Here is a 17,903-nt window from a genome sequence, read left to right on the forward strand (position 1 = left end):
GGCATTGAACGCCTCTTCTCTTTTGTTTGTCAGTCTCATTAGCCCTCCTGTGCATTTATGGATCTTTTACCATATGTCTCAAAATGGCTGACCACACATTGCAGTGCAGATGATACAAAATCTCGAAAAGTTGTTCATCTTGAACAGCAAGGGAAAAATTATTCCTGTTTGTGGGATATTTTCTAATAGACTGTTATATATATTTTTTTTTAATACACTATTTGTTTTAGAAATTCCTTTGAGGGAACCATTATCACACATTGTGGTGGTATTTTAGTTAGTACAGCATACAGGTTGAATTATTTTTTTGTTTCATCTGTTCTTTATTTATTTGTTAAATGCATGTGAATTTTGGAAGTGTCCTTGTTGACTGTCACTTTACAATGTTGCACTGTTAAAAAGGAGTACATATTATATATATATATATATACACACACACACACACACACACACTTTTTAATTTCTGAGGTGGGGGGGGGGGAGTCTTGCGTAAGTTTCCACACTTTTTTCTGAGGACTTGACCCCTGGCCAGCAGGTTGTAATTTCTGCTTTGAACTTGTTATCTTGCCTTTACTAGTTTACCTGCATGACATGTTGACAGGTTTACCTTACAAATAGAGTCTGTGATGTAAGCTACTATACTTTTTTAAGTCCAGTTGGAGTAACAGAATTAGATGTCTGCAAAGGTTCTTATTTATCCAGGTCATAGCATATCATAGCATATTTAGTCCCATCAATCGGACTTGTTCTGTAATACTTAAGACATTTTGTATCTTGCCCAAGCTAGTGAACTGAAGAAGTGGTTTGGAGAGGCTAAAAAACATCTTTAACATTATAAAACAAGTGCAATTGAATGGGACTAACTACCAATATACGTAACAGAGGTCGAAATGGTTTATGATATGGGGTGAATAAGCTATTGTGGTAGATAAACTTTTATTGAATCATTTCAGTCAGAACAGCTTTAAGGGCATGGCAGCCAACTTTTATTTGAAAGGAAAAGTAAAGTCCTTACATTCGTTTTTTTCCACGCAGGGGTTTCAGTTCCACACTTCAAAACAGGTACCAGAAAGTGTTCCCTTTTCTTTAGCACCAATGCTCTTGCACCGGTCTCTCAGACTGTCTAACCAACTCTCCTGGCTCTAAATACTTTCTTGACTGAGCTCTCTTGACAGCCCAGGCTCTCTCACTCCTCTGAGACTCACAGACTCCTTTGATCCCCTGGACTCTAGTTGTCTGGGCTCTCTCTTACTTACTCTTACCACCCCAAATCTCTCAGTCTGATGAACATCGAATCCCTCCAACATGGAGTGCAGTCTCTAAAGAAGTACTATATAGTACTAAAAATCCCCATTTTTACAGTCTTACCTCCACTTTACTGTTGCAGCTATTTTGCAGGTTGTTTAAATACGACTGTAAAGTCCAATAGGCACCAGAATTACACCCTCTGTAATCAGTAACCAGCTCTCTTTAACAGAAATTGTCATACATGTCCCACCCCAACTCTGTAGGTTTTTATGATGACTATTGTTTTGAAGGGTATGGCTGTTACTTAGCTATGCCAGCAGAGAGCACTGCACAGGGAGTGCAGGAAGCAGCATTTTCCCAGCAAAAGTCAGTCACAAACCATGCAGGGGTATAAGTCTATAAAGAGTAAAAAATGGTAAAACTTCACTTTGGCTTTACCTATCTTTTTAACCAGGGTGATTAATACCTTTTTAAAAGTCTTATTAAAATGATGGAATTTCTAATTAGTGGCCCTCTAAACCTCATGGGTACTTTACCAGCCTGAATTGCCCATTGTTACTTCCACTAAACTGTACTAGCCAGCTAAACAAACACTTTCAAATTCAGCATACTCTACCCATGTTGAGATTACCTATACATGTTCAATCTGCTATAATCTTTGTTGAATTACAGTGGAAATGTTAAGGAAATAAACATGATTTAAGTAAGACAAGGAAACTGCAAGTGGAAAATAAGCTGAAATAAAGGCACCAGATCTGCGTCTCATGGGTGAAATTTGTCAAGTTAGAACGTAGGAAATACAAAATAAATGAACCTTTGTCATTCTGACAGATATGATTACAGCTAGCAGCAAACTGATGTCAGGCAAAACTTCCTATTCACAGCAGAGAAGGGATATCTGGCCCATGGGACCCATTAATGCTTGAAGGACTTAACACAGTCCCACCCAGCTATTCTACTGTGAGTCCTGACAAATTGTGGAAGACGCTCTAGGGGCACTGCTTCATATAAACCTGGGGACCATAATGCATACTAGTGTGGTCCCCAGAAGTAGATTTGATTCTTTAAACTGAAAGGTGTAATTAAATCTGTCCAATTTATTATGTGCAGCCTGTCACATTACCATTAGCGGCATTTGTAAAGCATGTCTTTTGTGTGGCCCTGCATCTCTGCTGCTAATAAATAATTTTTACCGCAGGAGTAAACAGCGTAGACTTTATTGGACGAGCATAGATTGTGTTGTTTTCAGCAGTCATTACACAAAACCAAATATTGCTTATTGACTGGTTAAATAAATTAAGCAAAATTTATATACGTTCTCATAGATAAATATAAATAAATACATTTAGTTCACATGAACAAATCTAAATAAATACAAAAATGAATGTATACATTTACAGAGTAATAGTCATTTATAAGCTGTATTTATACACATACATGTATGTATATACAGTATATATATATATATATATATATATATATATATATACAGTATATAATCAAGCATACATTTTTAAATAAATATATAAATAAACTATAAATAAATATTGTTATTTATTTAGTTTTCTAAATATGTATTATTAAATGCTACAAGACCTGTGAATGTCTCACCCTTCACCTGCATATATATATATATATATGACAAGGCACATACAGGTCTTGTGGTCTCGAGCAGGAGCTTGAGGTACATATTTATATCTCTAAATATATATATATATATATATATATATATATATATATATATATATATATATATATATATATTTTTTTTTATATATATATATATATATTTTTTTTATATATATATATATATTTTTTTTTTTCAATATCCTGCTACAAGGTCTGTGAGATATATATACAGGTGAAGGGTGCTCACAAATCTAAAGGCTAAATACATATTTAGAGATAAAAAAAATACAAATATATATATATATACACACACATATATATATATATATATATATATATATATATATATATATATATATATATATGATGAAGCAGTCGCAAACATTATTATTGTGGCCAACACTTTGATAGCTTTATTAAGATATGCAAAACTACTAGAGTATACAAATGTGTGAGCATGTATATTTTTAAGGATATATGCCATAAATACATAAAATATACATGTATGACATAATCATGACATAATACTATACTATTATATATGACATTATAGGGGAGATTTACTAAAACTGGTGCACAAAAAATTTGTTACCAATCATCTTTTAACTTCAGCTTATTCAATTAAGAGTTGAGAATAAAACCTAGAAGCTAATTGGTTACCATGCACAGTTACATGAAATTCTGTGTACACCAGTTTTAGTAAATCACCCCCATCGGGTGACATAATCATGACTTCAGAAACCCTATAATATTCCCCTGTAATATCCCCCTGGAATATGTGCATTGCAATTATATCTATTATTATATCTACAGAAAATATTTAGCTATACCATCAATACTAAATTATTAATATTTTTAAAACATGATATAATAGGATGATATATACATAAGCATGACTGTTTTTTCTAATTTAAGCAGAAGCGATATAACATCATGTAAAAATGTTGTTTGCGAATATATAACATATATAGCGATACCATAATTACATAAATTATAAACAATGATGTAATGGGATGAGATATACCATATGCATGACTTGTTTCCTAAATAATCCGAAAATATATAGTATCCTCATGTAAAGATATATGTGCTGCACGTTTATAACTATACCATTAATACAACATTTTTTATTAGGTATGAACTATTTTATAACAGGATGATGTATACCATAAGCCTGCCTGCTGCCTGGATCCATTTAGAGATGTTATATAATCCATGCATGTCTGAACTCTGCCAACTTGCTGCATTGCTATGTACACACTGTAGCACAGGCTATTCTCTACACTCTGGCAGTGCACAGGTCGGGAAGGTTTTGTTCAGCAGTGAAGGGGTTAGGCAGGCACCATCCAGCAGATCGGGCTTTGCTCTGCCTCCTCCTCGCCTGGCTTGCTCTGAGATGCTATAAAATACAGTATAGCATGCACAGAGCTCAGACTGAGACAGGCAGGGAATCACAAGTCAGCTTCACGTGGAGAGGATCTGTATGGAGCCATTTACCTTATTACAAGTGCCAGGACTGAGCTCATGTCTCTCTGCCAGGGGGGAGTGATCAGCTGCAACATGAGACTACAGGGATCCCCCCTATAAAAAATATTCATCACCACAACAGTAAACTATAAAGAGAATCCCCTGATCCCTGGTATTGACAGGCTGCGATCCCTTTCACTTTATTAGCTGTCACCATCCATTGACTTGCTCCATCTCAGCCTGCCTGACTCTGCTTCTGCCAGGGGAGCAGCTCTCTTCCTCTGCACTCATCTCAGCCTTCCTATCACCCAGGACTCTGTTTATTCTCATCGGATCATAAACTTTTCCCCTCCTAGCTGAAAATCTCCTTGTGCCAGCCTTGTACAATGGGAGCTGGGGAGTTCAGGATGTGGATGGTTTTAGCAGTCAGCTTGATCAAAGGTAAATTGATCTCACCATCAGCCTGCATTCCATCCCATTCATCTAAATCAGCTGTTCCATAACACTTCCATCCTATCTGCATGTTGTAGACATTGGCTTTGTATGTAGTGCCCTGGTAAAGCACTTGCTGTATCCCTAGGAATTATTGATACCCTGTTACATGTTACTATATATTGACAGATTGCAGAGTGAGTGCTGATCATGCTTTTCTCTTGAAGTGTCCTTGCAAGGAGAGTACCAGAGAAAGCTCTACAAGGAATTACTGAAGAATTATAATCCTCTGGAGAGACCGGTAGCCAATGATTCCCATCCTCTAACTGTCTACTTTGGAATGAGTCTAATGCAGATCATGGATGTTGTAAGTAAAATGATTCTGATGCCAATGTTCAATACAATCTGCTTTATATTCAGAAAGGTTCTTGGGATATGGGTCATGGGAGGACAGTCATCCACTTATCATCTCTTTTTAGAATAACGTTTGGGCTATAATCCTGTACCATTAATGATACACAGGTTGTTAAAAAGCAGGATTGTTTCGCTGAGCTCGGAAAAGAGATGGCAAAAATGCTGAGGGATCCTAAGTGAGATTTACTGTAAGCTTGCTTAATGTAGAATTTAGTAAGCAATATGCAACACAGCTTATAAATAACAGACTTTTACCCTGTGAAGCTAGATCCTATTGATATGTGTAGAGTTTATGTTTAATGGTAAAAGTTGGTCAGGTGGAGAAGAGTATGGAACATATTTTCAACTGCCATTATTTAAACGTCAGTTATATTGTGAAACATAACTTAAATCTTCAAACCACTTCTATAATGTTATGCCTAAGCATGTATCATTATAATTTCTATGAATGTGTATATTCTGTAATGTTTAAACACCAGGCAGAAAACATATCCATGGCTTGTGATAAGTATACTGGAAAACATTACCCAACTATATAAAGAAATACATTTGATAGAATGATCTACAACATCCTTGAAAATTGCAGGGCAATCCAAATCAATGAGCCAGTAAAGTTATCTCACCTTGATTCACTTACACAGTGGCTATACAGGTGGCCTCATGCTGTTCAGAAAATGTTCACTTTTCGGGAACGTTAAGTAGAAAATCTGTGTTCATCAGGCATCTGGTCTTAGAATATATTATAACTTCTAGGAATGTGTATATTTTGTAATGATTAAACACTTGACAGAGAACATGCCAATTGCTTGTGATGAGTATAATGAAAAACACTATCCAACTATATAATGAAATTTGGCAGAATGATCTACAACATCCCAAAAGTTAGCAGGTCAATCCAAATCAATAAGTCAATAAAGTTGTTTCAAACCTTGATTCACTTACATAGTAGCTATGCAGGTGGACTCATGCTGTTTGGTAAGAGTGTGCCAGTATTTTTAATGTATATTTCAGCAAGTTAAGTAGTAAATCTTTGTTCATCTGGCATCAGGACACTGAATTTCTTGCATTATTTAGAATGTATAGAATGACAGAACAGTATATCCAAAGGTTTATGGAATCTAATCTATTTATATAGTTTTATTTGTCATTTGGGACATTCTGACACTGTGTTGTGGGTACCGGCAGTAAACCAAAAATTAAATAAAAATAAAACTTGTAAGTCTGACTTTTCATATTTAAAAGAAAAATGGGCGGGCAATTTAAATGAACTGTTTTAGGTGTTATATTCAAACATAGTGCACATTTTCTTTGAAGTGTCAAGAACCCAATTGTATGAATACGTTTAAATATATTTTTGAATATACACCTTTCTACTTTTTAAACAATTGCTTGCTACTGAATTCATTCTTATTTGCCTGCAATTAGGTTTCCCTAAAGATAAGATAGTTGCATAAACCAAACATGAAGTAGAAGCCTGGCTGAGAAAGAGAGTAGTCCCATTTATACTGTATGCAGTGAGATGATCATTGATACCTGTTCTGCTTCATGAGTAGAAGCAGTTCAGTGATTCACATTAATATCATAGGCTGACTGTCATTATCATGTGATAAAAATGAGGAAACTAGCCTAATTACAGGTCTTTCTCATAAGGTCAGTCCAGCCACATGGGATTCTCTTGGGGACTCCAGTATGGTTCATAGGTCTTCACATCTGCTGTAGCATGTACAAGGTCTCATTCTCCCTGGACTTTTGATGTTTTATAAAAGTTGAGCAGGAGGAATGGGAATGTCCATTTCGTAGCAGTATGAATCATTTTCTGAAGGAATTGGCAACTGTACCATCAGGCTCTGATCTGTGCCTGCTTGCTTGCCATTATTCTGCTTATAAGCTCTCGCTATCATACCAGACTAGGAGCTGCTTTATACTCATGCTTGGTTGTCTATAAGGGATTACTTCCTTACCTGGGAAACAGGATTTTTGCTGATGGTCCAGGGGGTATATTTTATAGGTACCCTACCCAGAGTATATTTGAAGCACCTTATGGTACTTTATTTGATGATCTGGGAATATGTGCCCTAGAGCTTGTGGTCAGTTTTGGGTACAATGTTTATGTATCATTTCTATCCCGCTATTGGGGTACATCTTTATGAGAATGAATAAGGGGTAAATCCTTGTGGTGCTGAAACTTGTGTACTGCCATATCTATATGACCGGTCACTGGACTGTGTTTAATGCCTATGTTTGAGCGCTGTTTGCCTGGATGTGTGGCTGGGAGTTCAGACTATTTGTTTCATATGACAACGTTGTCATTATTTTAATGGTGTAAGGTGGAGGTTTATTTCTCAGCTTTGATATGTCATTATATTTGTAATAAAGTACATCTTTGGGTTACACTGTGTTTCTTCTCACTTGACAACTTTTTTTGGTGGGCTTCCTATGCCCTAACCTCCCTTTTTGTGGCATTGGAATTGGGAACAGAGCCAGGAATTATGGCTGTATGAAATTGTTAAAGACTTAGCCCTCCAGATTCATCCCATGGCTAAAAAAAATAGCTTTTGGGTAGATTGATCATTCAATTCAAGATAAACACTTTTCAGAATGGATTGGGGGCTTCAACTGTAAAGTACTTCTGGCTTACATGCATTTATAGTTTATGCAGTTTAGATAGAATGTTAAAATTCATTCCTCATTAGTTAAACCATAACATTTAGTGGGTAAAGGTTTCAACACATGTCAGAGATCCTTATCACGATAAAAGTTCTTGTTTCAAAGTGTCAGTCATTTGAACTATTAAGTAAAAGTTATGGTGTACCCAACTGAGAAATGCCACTAAATATTCTTCAAAAGCTTTTTAACATTTTGATCCTTGTCAGGTGTTACTATCAAACTCAAGATACAACTATTTGATGTGTACGGAAGATATGTTATTTTAGCTAGGGGATAAAAGTTATGTTTTTACAAAGAATGAGTTCCTAAAATGTGCCATTAAGTCCTAAAATATCTGTAAATTCAACTGCATTTGTTTTGAAATGCAACTCTTCTCAGCTTGTGGCTTTCTTGAAACTCTACACTTGACATTGCCTGTGTGGTAGCATTGGGATGATTATTCGAAATTGCAGTAACCTCGACATGGTTTGTTTGATCTAAAAACCTTTTGTATATCATAGAATATAAATGTGAAAATACTTGGGCAATTTTTTAACCACTTGTCGACTGCCTACCACATATTTACTGTGGCAGGTCAGCCCAGCTCTATTGCACAAAATCACATACCTGTACATCATTTCATGCAATAGCCTCTGGGTGGTGCGCGCGTGCCACCGTAGGTGCGATCGTACTCTGATTAGACACAGGTGATCCTGATCAGCAGGTCATGCAGACCCGATGTTCGCAGGTCACCCCAGAGAAGAAGAACGGCGATCTGCCAATGTAAACAAGGCAGATCGCCATTCTGACAGGGAAGAAGATGGAGATCTTGTGTTCCTGCTATGTCTTCATCCAGACATAATAATCCCCACACAGTTAGCTAGCACCCCTTAAGGAGACACTTAACCCTTTGATTGCCCCTTATGTTAACCCCTTCCCTGCCAATGTCATTAGTACAGTGACAGTGCATATTTTTAGCACTGATCATTGTATTGGTGTCACTGTTCCCCAAAAAAGTATCAAAAGTGTCAGTAAGCTGTCTGATTTCTCCGCCGCAATGTAGCAGTTCTGCTAAAAATTACTGATCACCGCCATTTCTAGTAAAAAAACAAATAATAATAAAAATGCCATAAATATATCCCAGTTTGTAGATGCTTTACCTGTTGCGCAAACCAATCAATATATGCTTATTGGGATTTTTTTTACCAAAAATATGTAGCTGAATACATATTGGCCAAAATTGATAAAGAAATTAGATATTTTACATTTTTTATTGGATATGTTTTATAGCAGAATGTAAAAAAAATATTGTTTTTTTTTACAAAATGGCTGCTCTTTTTTTGTTTATAGCGCAAAAAAATAAAATTCTCAGAGGTGATCAAATACCACCAAAAGAAAGCTCTATTTGTGGGGAAAAAAAGAGCATCAGTTTTGTGTGGGTACAGCACTGAAGTGGTTAAAAATAAAACTTCACACAAAGGGATGCTGTAAAATAACTCTATAGCCTAACTTTTTGTCTTAAAAGTTGAGACAGATTCACTGTAGGCTCATAAATGATCTATTAGTCAAAAGTAGTACTGTTAGTCTCCATTCACACTAGTACGACTTGTCACAATAAGTCACAATAAGCGTATTTTGATTAGTTTGTGCAAAAGTTATTGTGTTTACTAACTAAGGGAAAGATTTCTGTCATTTTTGGTGTTTTTTTTTTTAACGCATAATGGCGGCGATCTGTGATTTTTTTGCGGGACTGCGACATTGCGGCGGACAGATCGGACCCTTGACTGACATTTTTGACACTTTTGGGGGTACCAGTGACATTACTGCAGTAATCAGTGCTATAAATATGCACTGTTACTGTAAAAATGACACTGGCAGGGAAGGGGTTAATTTTATTGGAGAGGGAGGGGTTAATGTATGCCTGGTGCTTACTAACGTGTGGGGGGGGGGGGGGTGGGAGGTGACTGAGTGACATAAGGACAGATCGCATGTTCAGCTATACTGAACACTGCAATCTGTCGCTCTTTGTCACTGAGGAGATCCGCCCTCTCTGTTTACACAAGCGGGCGGATCTCCAAAGTAGATTCACCGACGATCGGGGAAGAGCAGTGGCGATCGCCGCCGCTCCTCCCCTGGCCCTAATCCCACTGTGACTGAAAACAGCGGGAGCGAGCCTCCGGCGGCGCACGCGCACCACCGACAAGGGGCGGAGTCCAGCGACGTAGGTCTACGTCGCTGGACGATAACGAGCCACATTGCTGCAGTAGCAGCAATGTGAGCAGTGTTAAAGTGGTTAAAAGAAAAAAAAAAAAAAAACATTAACTTAAGTTATTTTCACACAACATTTGCATTTGACAGCATTCATGCTATGGCGAGTTTACCCAATTGTTTTGTTCATCAATCTTTTGTTGCTAGAAATAAAACTTCCGCTGCTGTAGATTATGGTTGCAGACTTTAATCACATCATATCATAGGTACAGCAATAGTTCCTCGATCTTTTTTCGTAGTGTGGAACTTCCATTCCTTTAGGTACTTTTTTCTAAGGCCAGAAAAGCCCTTTAGTATCTGTACTATACACCAAATACACTTATTTGGTGCTATTATTTTTCATACTAATGAGCATGAACCTCTGATTCCTCCTGTATTGAATTGTATTGTAACTGTATTGTCTGCCCTCTTGATGTAAAGTGCTGTGCAAACTGTTGGTGCTATATAAATCCTGTATAATAATAATAATATTATACATTAGGGAAGCTTGTTATGTAAGCTTTCCTGCTTGCCCAAGTTTTTATCATCTAAATATGAAAACAACATAAAAGGAGCCATGGGATGCCACAGAACTATCACAGACATCCTGTTTTCATGATATTAGGTACAGTAGTGATAGGCCATGTTCATTTGCTAATGTTTTTTCTTTCCTATTATAAGCTGACATTCGGGATGACTTTGTGTTCTCCCTTTTCTCCTCTACTACAAAAAAACATGCCTGCTCAGGCCATCTAAATGTGTTTTCTTGGAAAAATCTTTTAGAAAAGAGATCTTTTGTTGTTTGGATTGTGCCTGCACAGCCAACCAATCTCTAATGTTGTTTTTTTTTTTTAAGTTATGTCTCGTACACACGATCAGATAATCGTACGAAAAAAAAAAACACTTTCAAATTGATCGCACGATAATCTGATCGTTAGTACACAGCTTTTGACAGCCGATCACGACATTTCATCCAACAAAATCCGAAGGGACAAACACCAAAACTTATGTCGTACGATAGCCTAGCGAATGACAATCGTTTAATCAGTACAGTATGCATTTGCTAAAAATCGATTGACAAAGACCACTCATGCTCAGAAACCCGGAAATACCCCCGAAAAAGCCTGGCTGCCATTGTTTTTGTTTTGATACGCAGCTACGCAACTAGGAAGCTTTTCCAGAATCCCACGAAAAAAATCATATGTTTAATACGCATTGTTGAACTCGATATTAGTATCATGCAACAAAATGCGAACGATAAGTTGTCCGAATATCTGATCGTATGTACGAGGCATTAGTCTAGCATTAAATCTGAACTTCAGGCAGGTATGAAAAACTGACATTTAATGCATGTAAGTATCCAATAACAATGAAATGCAATTTTAAATGGAACTAGTGTTTGCAGCTTGAATTGACTTGATATCTACCTTTTGTAATCCCCTGAGCAGCTGCATAGACTGGGGGACAGAAAAGCAGTCTTTGGAGCCAATAAGGTGTATGACATGCACATGTGCTGACAAGTAATATGCTGACTAAAGCCCCGTACACACGCACCGATTGTCGGCCGACTGTTCGGCCGTCTTTTGTCCGGTGCTGTCGTGTAGGTTGAAAAGTGCTAAAGACTGCACACAAATTTTGTCGGCCAACAACAACCGACTGCAGAAGTGATGTCATGTGATGGTTAACTTTCCGTGTGTTTTTTCTTCTCTGAGCATGCCCAGTCTTGCTCATCTGCTTTTTGTCGGCCGAAATCTGTACTGACTGACGAACAATCGGCCGTTCTTTGTTGGCCTACAAAAATTTTATAGCCTGCACACCAGATTTTGTTCGGCCGAAAAGTCGCAGTCGGTTGTCGGAAGCATCATACTAACAAGCCGACAATCGGCCGATCGGATGTTGGCCGAATATTTACGGCCGACAATCGGTACGTTTGTATGGGCCTTTACAGAGAAAGCAAAATGAGCCGAGGAGAGAGCTGTTTCTTCACTTTCCAATCATAGCTTTGGGGCAGGGAGGTGACCCAGTATTTTAGCTTAACTAATAGGTAGGTAGAGTGATAAAAGCTTTGGTAGGGAGATTTACTATCACTGGTTTTCAAATTATTGTATCCTCACAGTACAAAATCTCCAAAGCAATACCACTTCAATACTGGGCACTTTTACCCCCCCTTCCTGCCTAGGCCAATTTCAGCTTTCAGCATTGTCACACTTTCAATGACAATTGTGCAGTCATGCAACACTGTACCCAAACTACATTTTTATTACTTTGTTCACACAAATAGAGATTTCTTTTAGTGGTATTTAATCCTTACGGGTTTTTTATTGTTTTTGCTAAATAACAAAAAAGACAGAAACGTTTGAAATAAAACATGTTTTTCTTTGTTTCTGTTATAACGTTTTGCAAATAAATAATTTTTCTTCATGAATTTAGGCCAAAATGTATTCTGCTACATTTCTTTGGTGAAAAATAAAATCGGTGTATATTATTTAGTCTATAGGAAAGTTATAGAGTCCACAAACTATGGTACATATATCTAAAAATTGATCAATCCTGATGTACTGACATCTCATTTCTTGAGGCCCAAAAACGTCAGAACAGTACAGATTATCCCCAAATGGCTCCTTTTTGGAAAGTAGGTAGTCCAAGGTATTTAATATGAGGCATGGGGAGATTTTTTGTTTATGTCATTTTTTTTCATAAGTTTTTGGAAAGTTTTTGAACAAAATCAAATATTATTATTATTATTTTTTTTTTCCTACTGTCACCAGTGCAGTACAGCATCATCATATAACAGGTGTGGCAGTGATCAGGGACACTGACTGGTGACAGTATAAAGAAAGTACAACATTTTTATATAGTTGTTTTTTTTTCTTACGATTTTTAGCACACTTTGATGAAAGCAATATAATGTTACCACAGTATCATTGTACTACTCTGGGGGAGTGATCAGTATTTCTTTTTTTTTACACATTATGCAGTGCATTACATTGCAAGCATTTTACTGGATGAAATCAATTCATTCAATTTATTTTGTTGTGATTAGCTGTGATTGGCCAGAGTCAATCACTTGGTTTAGATGGGCTGTGATTGGCCCACAATGGATAGCTTGAAAGGAAGCCATCCAACTGTCATGTGACCTGGTGTGATTGCTACAGCAGTCACGTGGTACCAGCAGCGGGTGACAAATTTCACCATTGTGCGGCCCCGCAGATGTGCGCTAGGCACGATCCGGGAGCATGTCACATGACGTCCGCCTGGGTTGACGAGAGGTTCCGGCCGACATCATTCACCAATAGGTTGGGTGGGACCCTTTTAAAGAAGAAGTCGAATTTCCTTTTTTAATACAGTCTTCTTCTGTTCCCCAGGGGACAAAGTACATGTAGTACTTTCTCCCATCTTCCTATGTGCTTTGTAAGGCTGGCTATGTGGTTGGAAAGGGTGTCCACCTTTCTTCTTTCTTCCAAATGCAGGTAGCAAGGAATGGCTGCATTGATAGCTAGCAGCTATCTCCAAGGTAAGGACAGTAGCAGGGACCCAAGAACCTACATATCGGCTGGAGAGAGTACAATAATCTGGCAAACAGGAAGGGCAATGACATGGCTCAAATAGGAAGTTCATGGGAGGAGCAAAAAGCCCAAGGTTCAGCAGAAACAAGGTATAAAGCAGAAATGTCCATGGAACTAGGCAGGGAGCTTTCCAACATTTCAGGCAGCATAACAGCAAGAGCCAAAGCCAAACACCACATAGGTTACAGGTTCAGATCTGGATTCTGACAACCTGCAGAAGGAATGTAGAAGGATGAAAGGCTGATATGCCTCCCCACATTCCTTTTGCTGGCGCTTGTCTTGGGCAAGTGCTTGGAGCTGGAGATAACTGCTAGCTATCAATACAGCCTCCTTGCAAGTTACATTTTCGAATTGGCCATGGAGGAAGGTGGGCATTTTCTCTAACCATACAGTATAGATAGCTCTACATAACTCTATTGTTTACCCTTGGGGACAAAATACTGTGATAAAAAAATAAACGTTTAGTGGCCTTTTAACTGAAGGAACATAATCCCTAAGCGTACTTCGGGTTTAAAAATATATAAGGAACAGAACAGCACCAATGATGATTTAAAGGTTTTTACAAAAATTCCATTAAGATGCCAACCCACTATAGGGGTCATAGAAAGCCCCTCTGCATTCGGGATTAAAAATTTCACTTTGCATAGAATACCTAATCACGTTCAAGGAAAATGATTGGATAATTTCAGTCAGCAAAACCTCACCTCATTCACTAGGCTCTGGAAAAAAATCCCTTGCAAAACTGAACAGCCTTTTTACCTTGCAGTAAATCAACCTCTATGCCACCAATGAGACTGCCATGCTGGAGACTACATCATATTACCAAAAACTGCCATGTTACTAGAGAGACTGCCATTCTATCAGAGAGGCAAACATGTTAGAGATGCTGGCCTATCAGAAACCATTTCATGATGAATACTTCCATATTACAGATGCTGTTAGGTTTGAAATACTTCCATGGTGGAGTTTTTACCATGCTAGATAGGTGTTTCCTGGTATAGATGTTGCTATATTAGAGACATGTTTCCATGTTAGACATTGCCTTGTTAAAAATGGCGCCATTAGAGACACCAGCAGGTAAGAACAGTTTGATGTGGCACAGGTTAATTAATTCATTTTTTTATGTGGGGGTTGCTTTGGTTTTTGGATCACTTTTTTGGAGTAGATGCAGTTTAAATTCCTGTCACATAGACAAGCTAACATCTTCCCTTGCACAGATAAATCCAATCTCTGGCGTTTACACATATAGTCATTGCTGGTTTAGGGACCATATTAGAGTTCCTGGACTTTGAAACCTCTCTGTTCATGAAATATTGAGAGTTCATGTATGTTCATCATACATTAATAAATAAGATGGTGGATATAGGAAAAGTTCAAACATTACATTTTCTGTGATTTTTGACATTTGCACATTTTGAAAAGGTTATTATGGATATCTGCACATTTGTAAAAGGTTTGGATTAAGTCATCTATTTCAAATGTCTTTGATTAGACATGTCATAATAACTACACTAGTCAGATAGTACATCCTATGTGTCATTAGTGTTATTGCAATATGCACTGTTAAAAACAAATTTATCTTACATAGTTGACGTGTTTGTCATTAAATGTACACTTTGAGTAGACTATGAATTGCATTGTATTGGTAATGTCACACATACTTTTCATTGGAAATGTCAACTATAAAGTTCCCCATTTAATTCCCTGTACATGAAATGTCATGATAAAATATTACATTATACTATATAATACATACTATTCAGGGGCTCGTGCTTGTGGTGAATGCTAAGACACTCCTTTACTAACGATAGCACTTGAAGGCACAGAGAATGGTTGCCAAAGAATTCCTGTTTATTTGAATGATGACTATTTCTATATGATTTGATGATAGGAAGTGTCAAATTGAGCACCATACAATTATTTCAAGGTTCAACTTTTAAAGCATCACCTTTTTCCCCTAAAACGTATTTTTACCTAATGTATGCCATTATATCATCACACAAATTAGATTTATGTATATACTTGTGCCTTTTATAATTTTTTTTTTTTTGTAAAAAGAATTGTATTTTTGCTTACCAGTCCTTAGATGCAGTAGCTACAATTAATTTTCTTTTTCCAAACTTTTTTCCTCTTATGTTCACCTCGTGATTCTTCCAGTGACACAATTACCAGTCCTAGAAGAACAACACAAATTTACTCTTATTTATCAGGACAACAAAAACAAGATATGACTATGGAACCCCACCACTCTCATTTTTCCATAATATGAGGCAAGAGTATATAGAGCTGTGGTTCTGTGGTCTTCAGAGATTAATTTAACTGATAACAGAACACATGCAGATTGTGAAGGAAGTTATGAACCCACAAGTTTTCTGACAAGATAAATAGGTATTTTTAATGTACCATACAGATATTTTTTTTTTCATACAGATATAACAAAGTACATTCAATGTGTTTAACAGACCAAAAGTGACCAAATGAGTGAGGTTTATTGCCCGGACTTAAGTACACTTTAAGTAGTATTGCTGTTAAAATTTTCAGCTAAGATTCACTATAGATAAAGCACATTTTTTTTTCTTCTCGGTCACTGGTAAATAAAGTAGTCTTTAAGGGTAAAAGAATCATATGTGCAAACCAACCAGAGAGCCATTTATAGGCTTACTTTCAAATTATTTGTTTGTTGATCATATATTATTGTTGGTGTTCTTGCAGATCAGCTTTAAAAGCCATGGTTAAATTTGGAAACATATAAGTGTACAATATTTGCTTTAAAGATTAATTGCAACCAATTGTTATGTTTGTTTTCATAGAGTGGAGAGGATTAGAGTCTCCCTCAGGTTTTGATCGCTGTCTGTGTCCTTGTTCAGGTGACAGTCTCTCATTTCCTATCTCGGGGACTTGTGCCATTGGAAAAGAAATGCAAGGGGAAGATTCACATTCAGGACAATGACAGGGATTAAAAACTTGACACAGCATCAAACTCCTCTCTCTGCTACTACATTTTTTTAATTACCATTAATGAACAGATTAACGTTTACTTCTTATTTTGGTGAAAGTTCCTATGCACAATCTTCTTACTTGGCTGTTTTGAGTGAACACAAACTTGTTAGTTTATACTGGGTTGGTTACAGGGATATCCTTTTCAGGATATTGGAGGATGTCTTTGATCTACCATCTTTGGGGTATGTAAAAATCAAAGCGTTGTTTAGGAAGAAAGAAATTAGTCAGAGAACACCTCTCTAAAGGGAATCGGCCAACACACAAGTTCACCATGGGAGACAATGGTCCTAGCCTAAGTATTGTCCTCCTGGTAGTCCGTCCAATGCTTTTCTTCAACGTTTACAATTTCAGGTTTTATGACAATGGATAAGCATTTTAATAAAAATTCTGTGGTCTAAACCCACACCCTAATTGTGGGACTAGAAAATGATTATTACACTGATTCATCCAATTGGAAGGGGTACCTCCACAACTAAATAAAGACCTGCAAAAACAATGCAAAGGGGAACCATACAGGTCACCCAGAGAAAGGAGTTGTATGAAGAGAACCAACAATGGTAAAGTTTAACTAGAAACATTTATTTTTTTGAAAAAGGACCAATCATCAAAACTTTCAGGTCACAATAGCTATGAACTCCAAGTACCTACAATTAAAACCAAGTAGACAACGTTGTCACACTCACACAACAAAGAAAGGGCTCCAAACTCACATACATGAGCACCACAAGCAACCACAGAGCTCTAATCCCTATTAATAAAATGGCTAACAAGCAGTGAGTCTCGGCTTCCAAAGCAAGGATGTCTACCTTGGACTAATGTGACAATGAACACCGACAGCAGCCTCACCCAGCAGCATCCATTTCCAGAGAATGCCCCGTCGATTTAGGGTTAGGAGAATCAAAAGTCCATACAATGAAAGCCTTTTAACCATTTACTAAATGCAGTTAATTACATTTTTAAATCCTTTCAGTCATCTCAATGGTGATGGTACATTGATTAAGGTTGCAAATGATATAGAGAATATAAGTAAAATGAGAGCTGAGTTGAGGAGACCATACCTTTTAGGGGGCTTGCCAGAGCTCTGTCTCCCATGCAAAGGAGATGCGAGTGGTGTATCAATAGTCTTGCACATTTCCTTCCCAGAATACCCCTTAAAAAGAAGCCAAGCAGATAGGGCCTCACAGACTATAGCTTGGTTCTTCAGACTTCTTCCATGACGATGACCCCAGGCGCACTCCCACCATAACTATTTAT

General features: G+C 37.3%; 1 protein-coding gene across 1 annotated transcript in view; it reads left to right on the forward strand.

The window, feature by feature from the left end:
* The first annotated feature begins 4,223 nt into the window (after positions 1-4,223).
* Positions 4,224-17,903, forward strand: part of LOC309555125 (neuronal acetylcholine receptor subunit alpha-7) — a 361,838-nt gene continuing 348,158 nt past the window's right edge. Inside the window, exons 1-2 of the mRNA XM_082256959.1 lie at positions 4,224-4,785; positions 5,004-5,143. Of these exons, the coding sequence (XP_082113085.1) occupies positions 4,731-4,785; positions 5,004-5,143 (195 nt within the window). The 5' untranslated portion in view covers positions 4,224-4,730. The remainder of the gene's footprint in view (positions 4,786-5,003; positions 5,144-17,903) is intronic.

This window comes from Pelophylax lessonae, assembly GCF_965119305.1.
Source record: "Pelophylax lessonae genome assembly, chromosome: 4".
Lineage (NCBI taxonomy): Eukaryota > Metazoa > Chordata > Amphibia > Anura > Ranidae > Pelophylax > Pelophylax lessonae.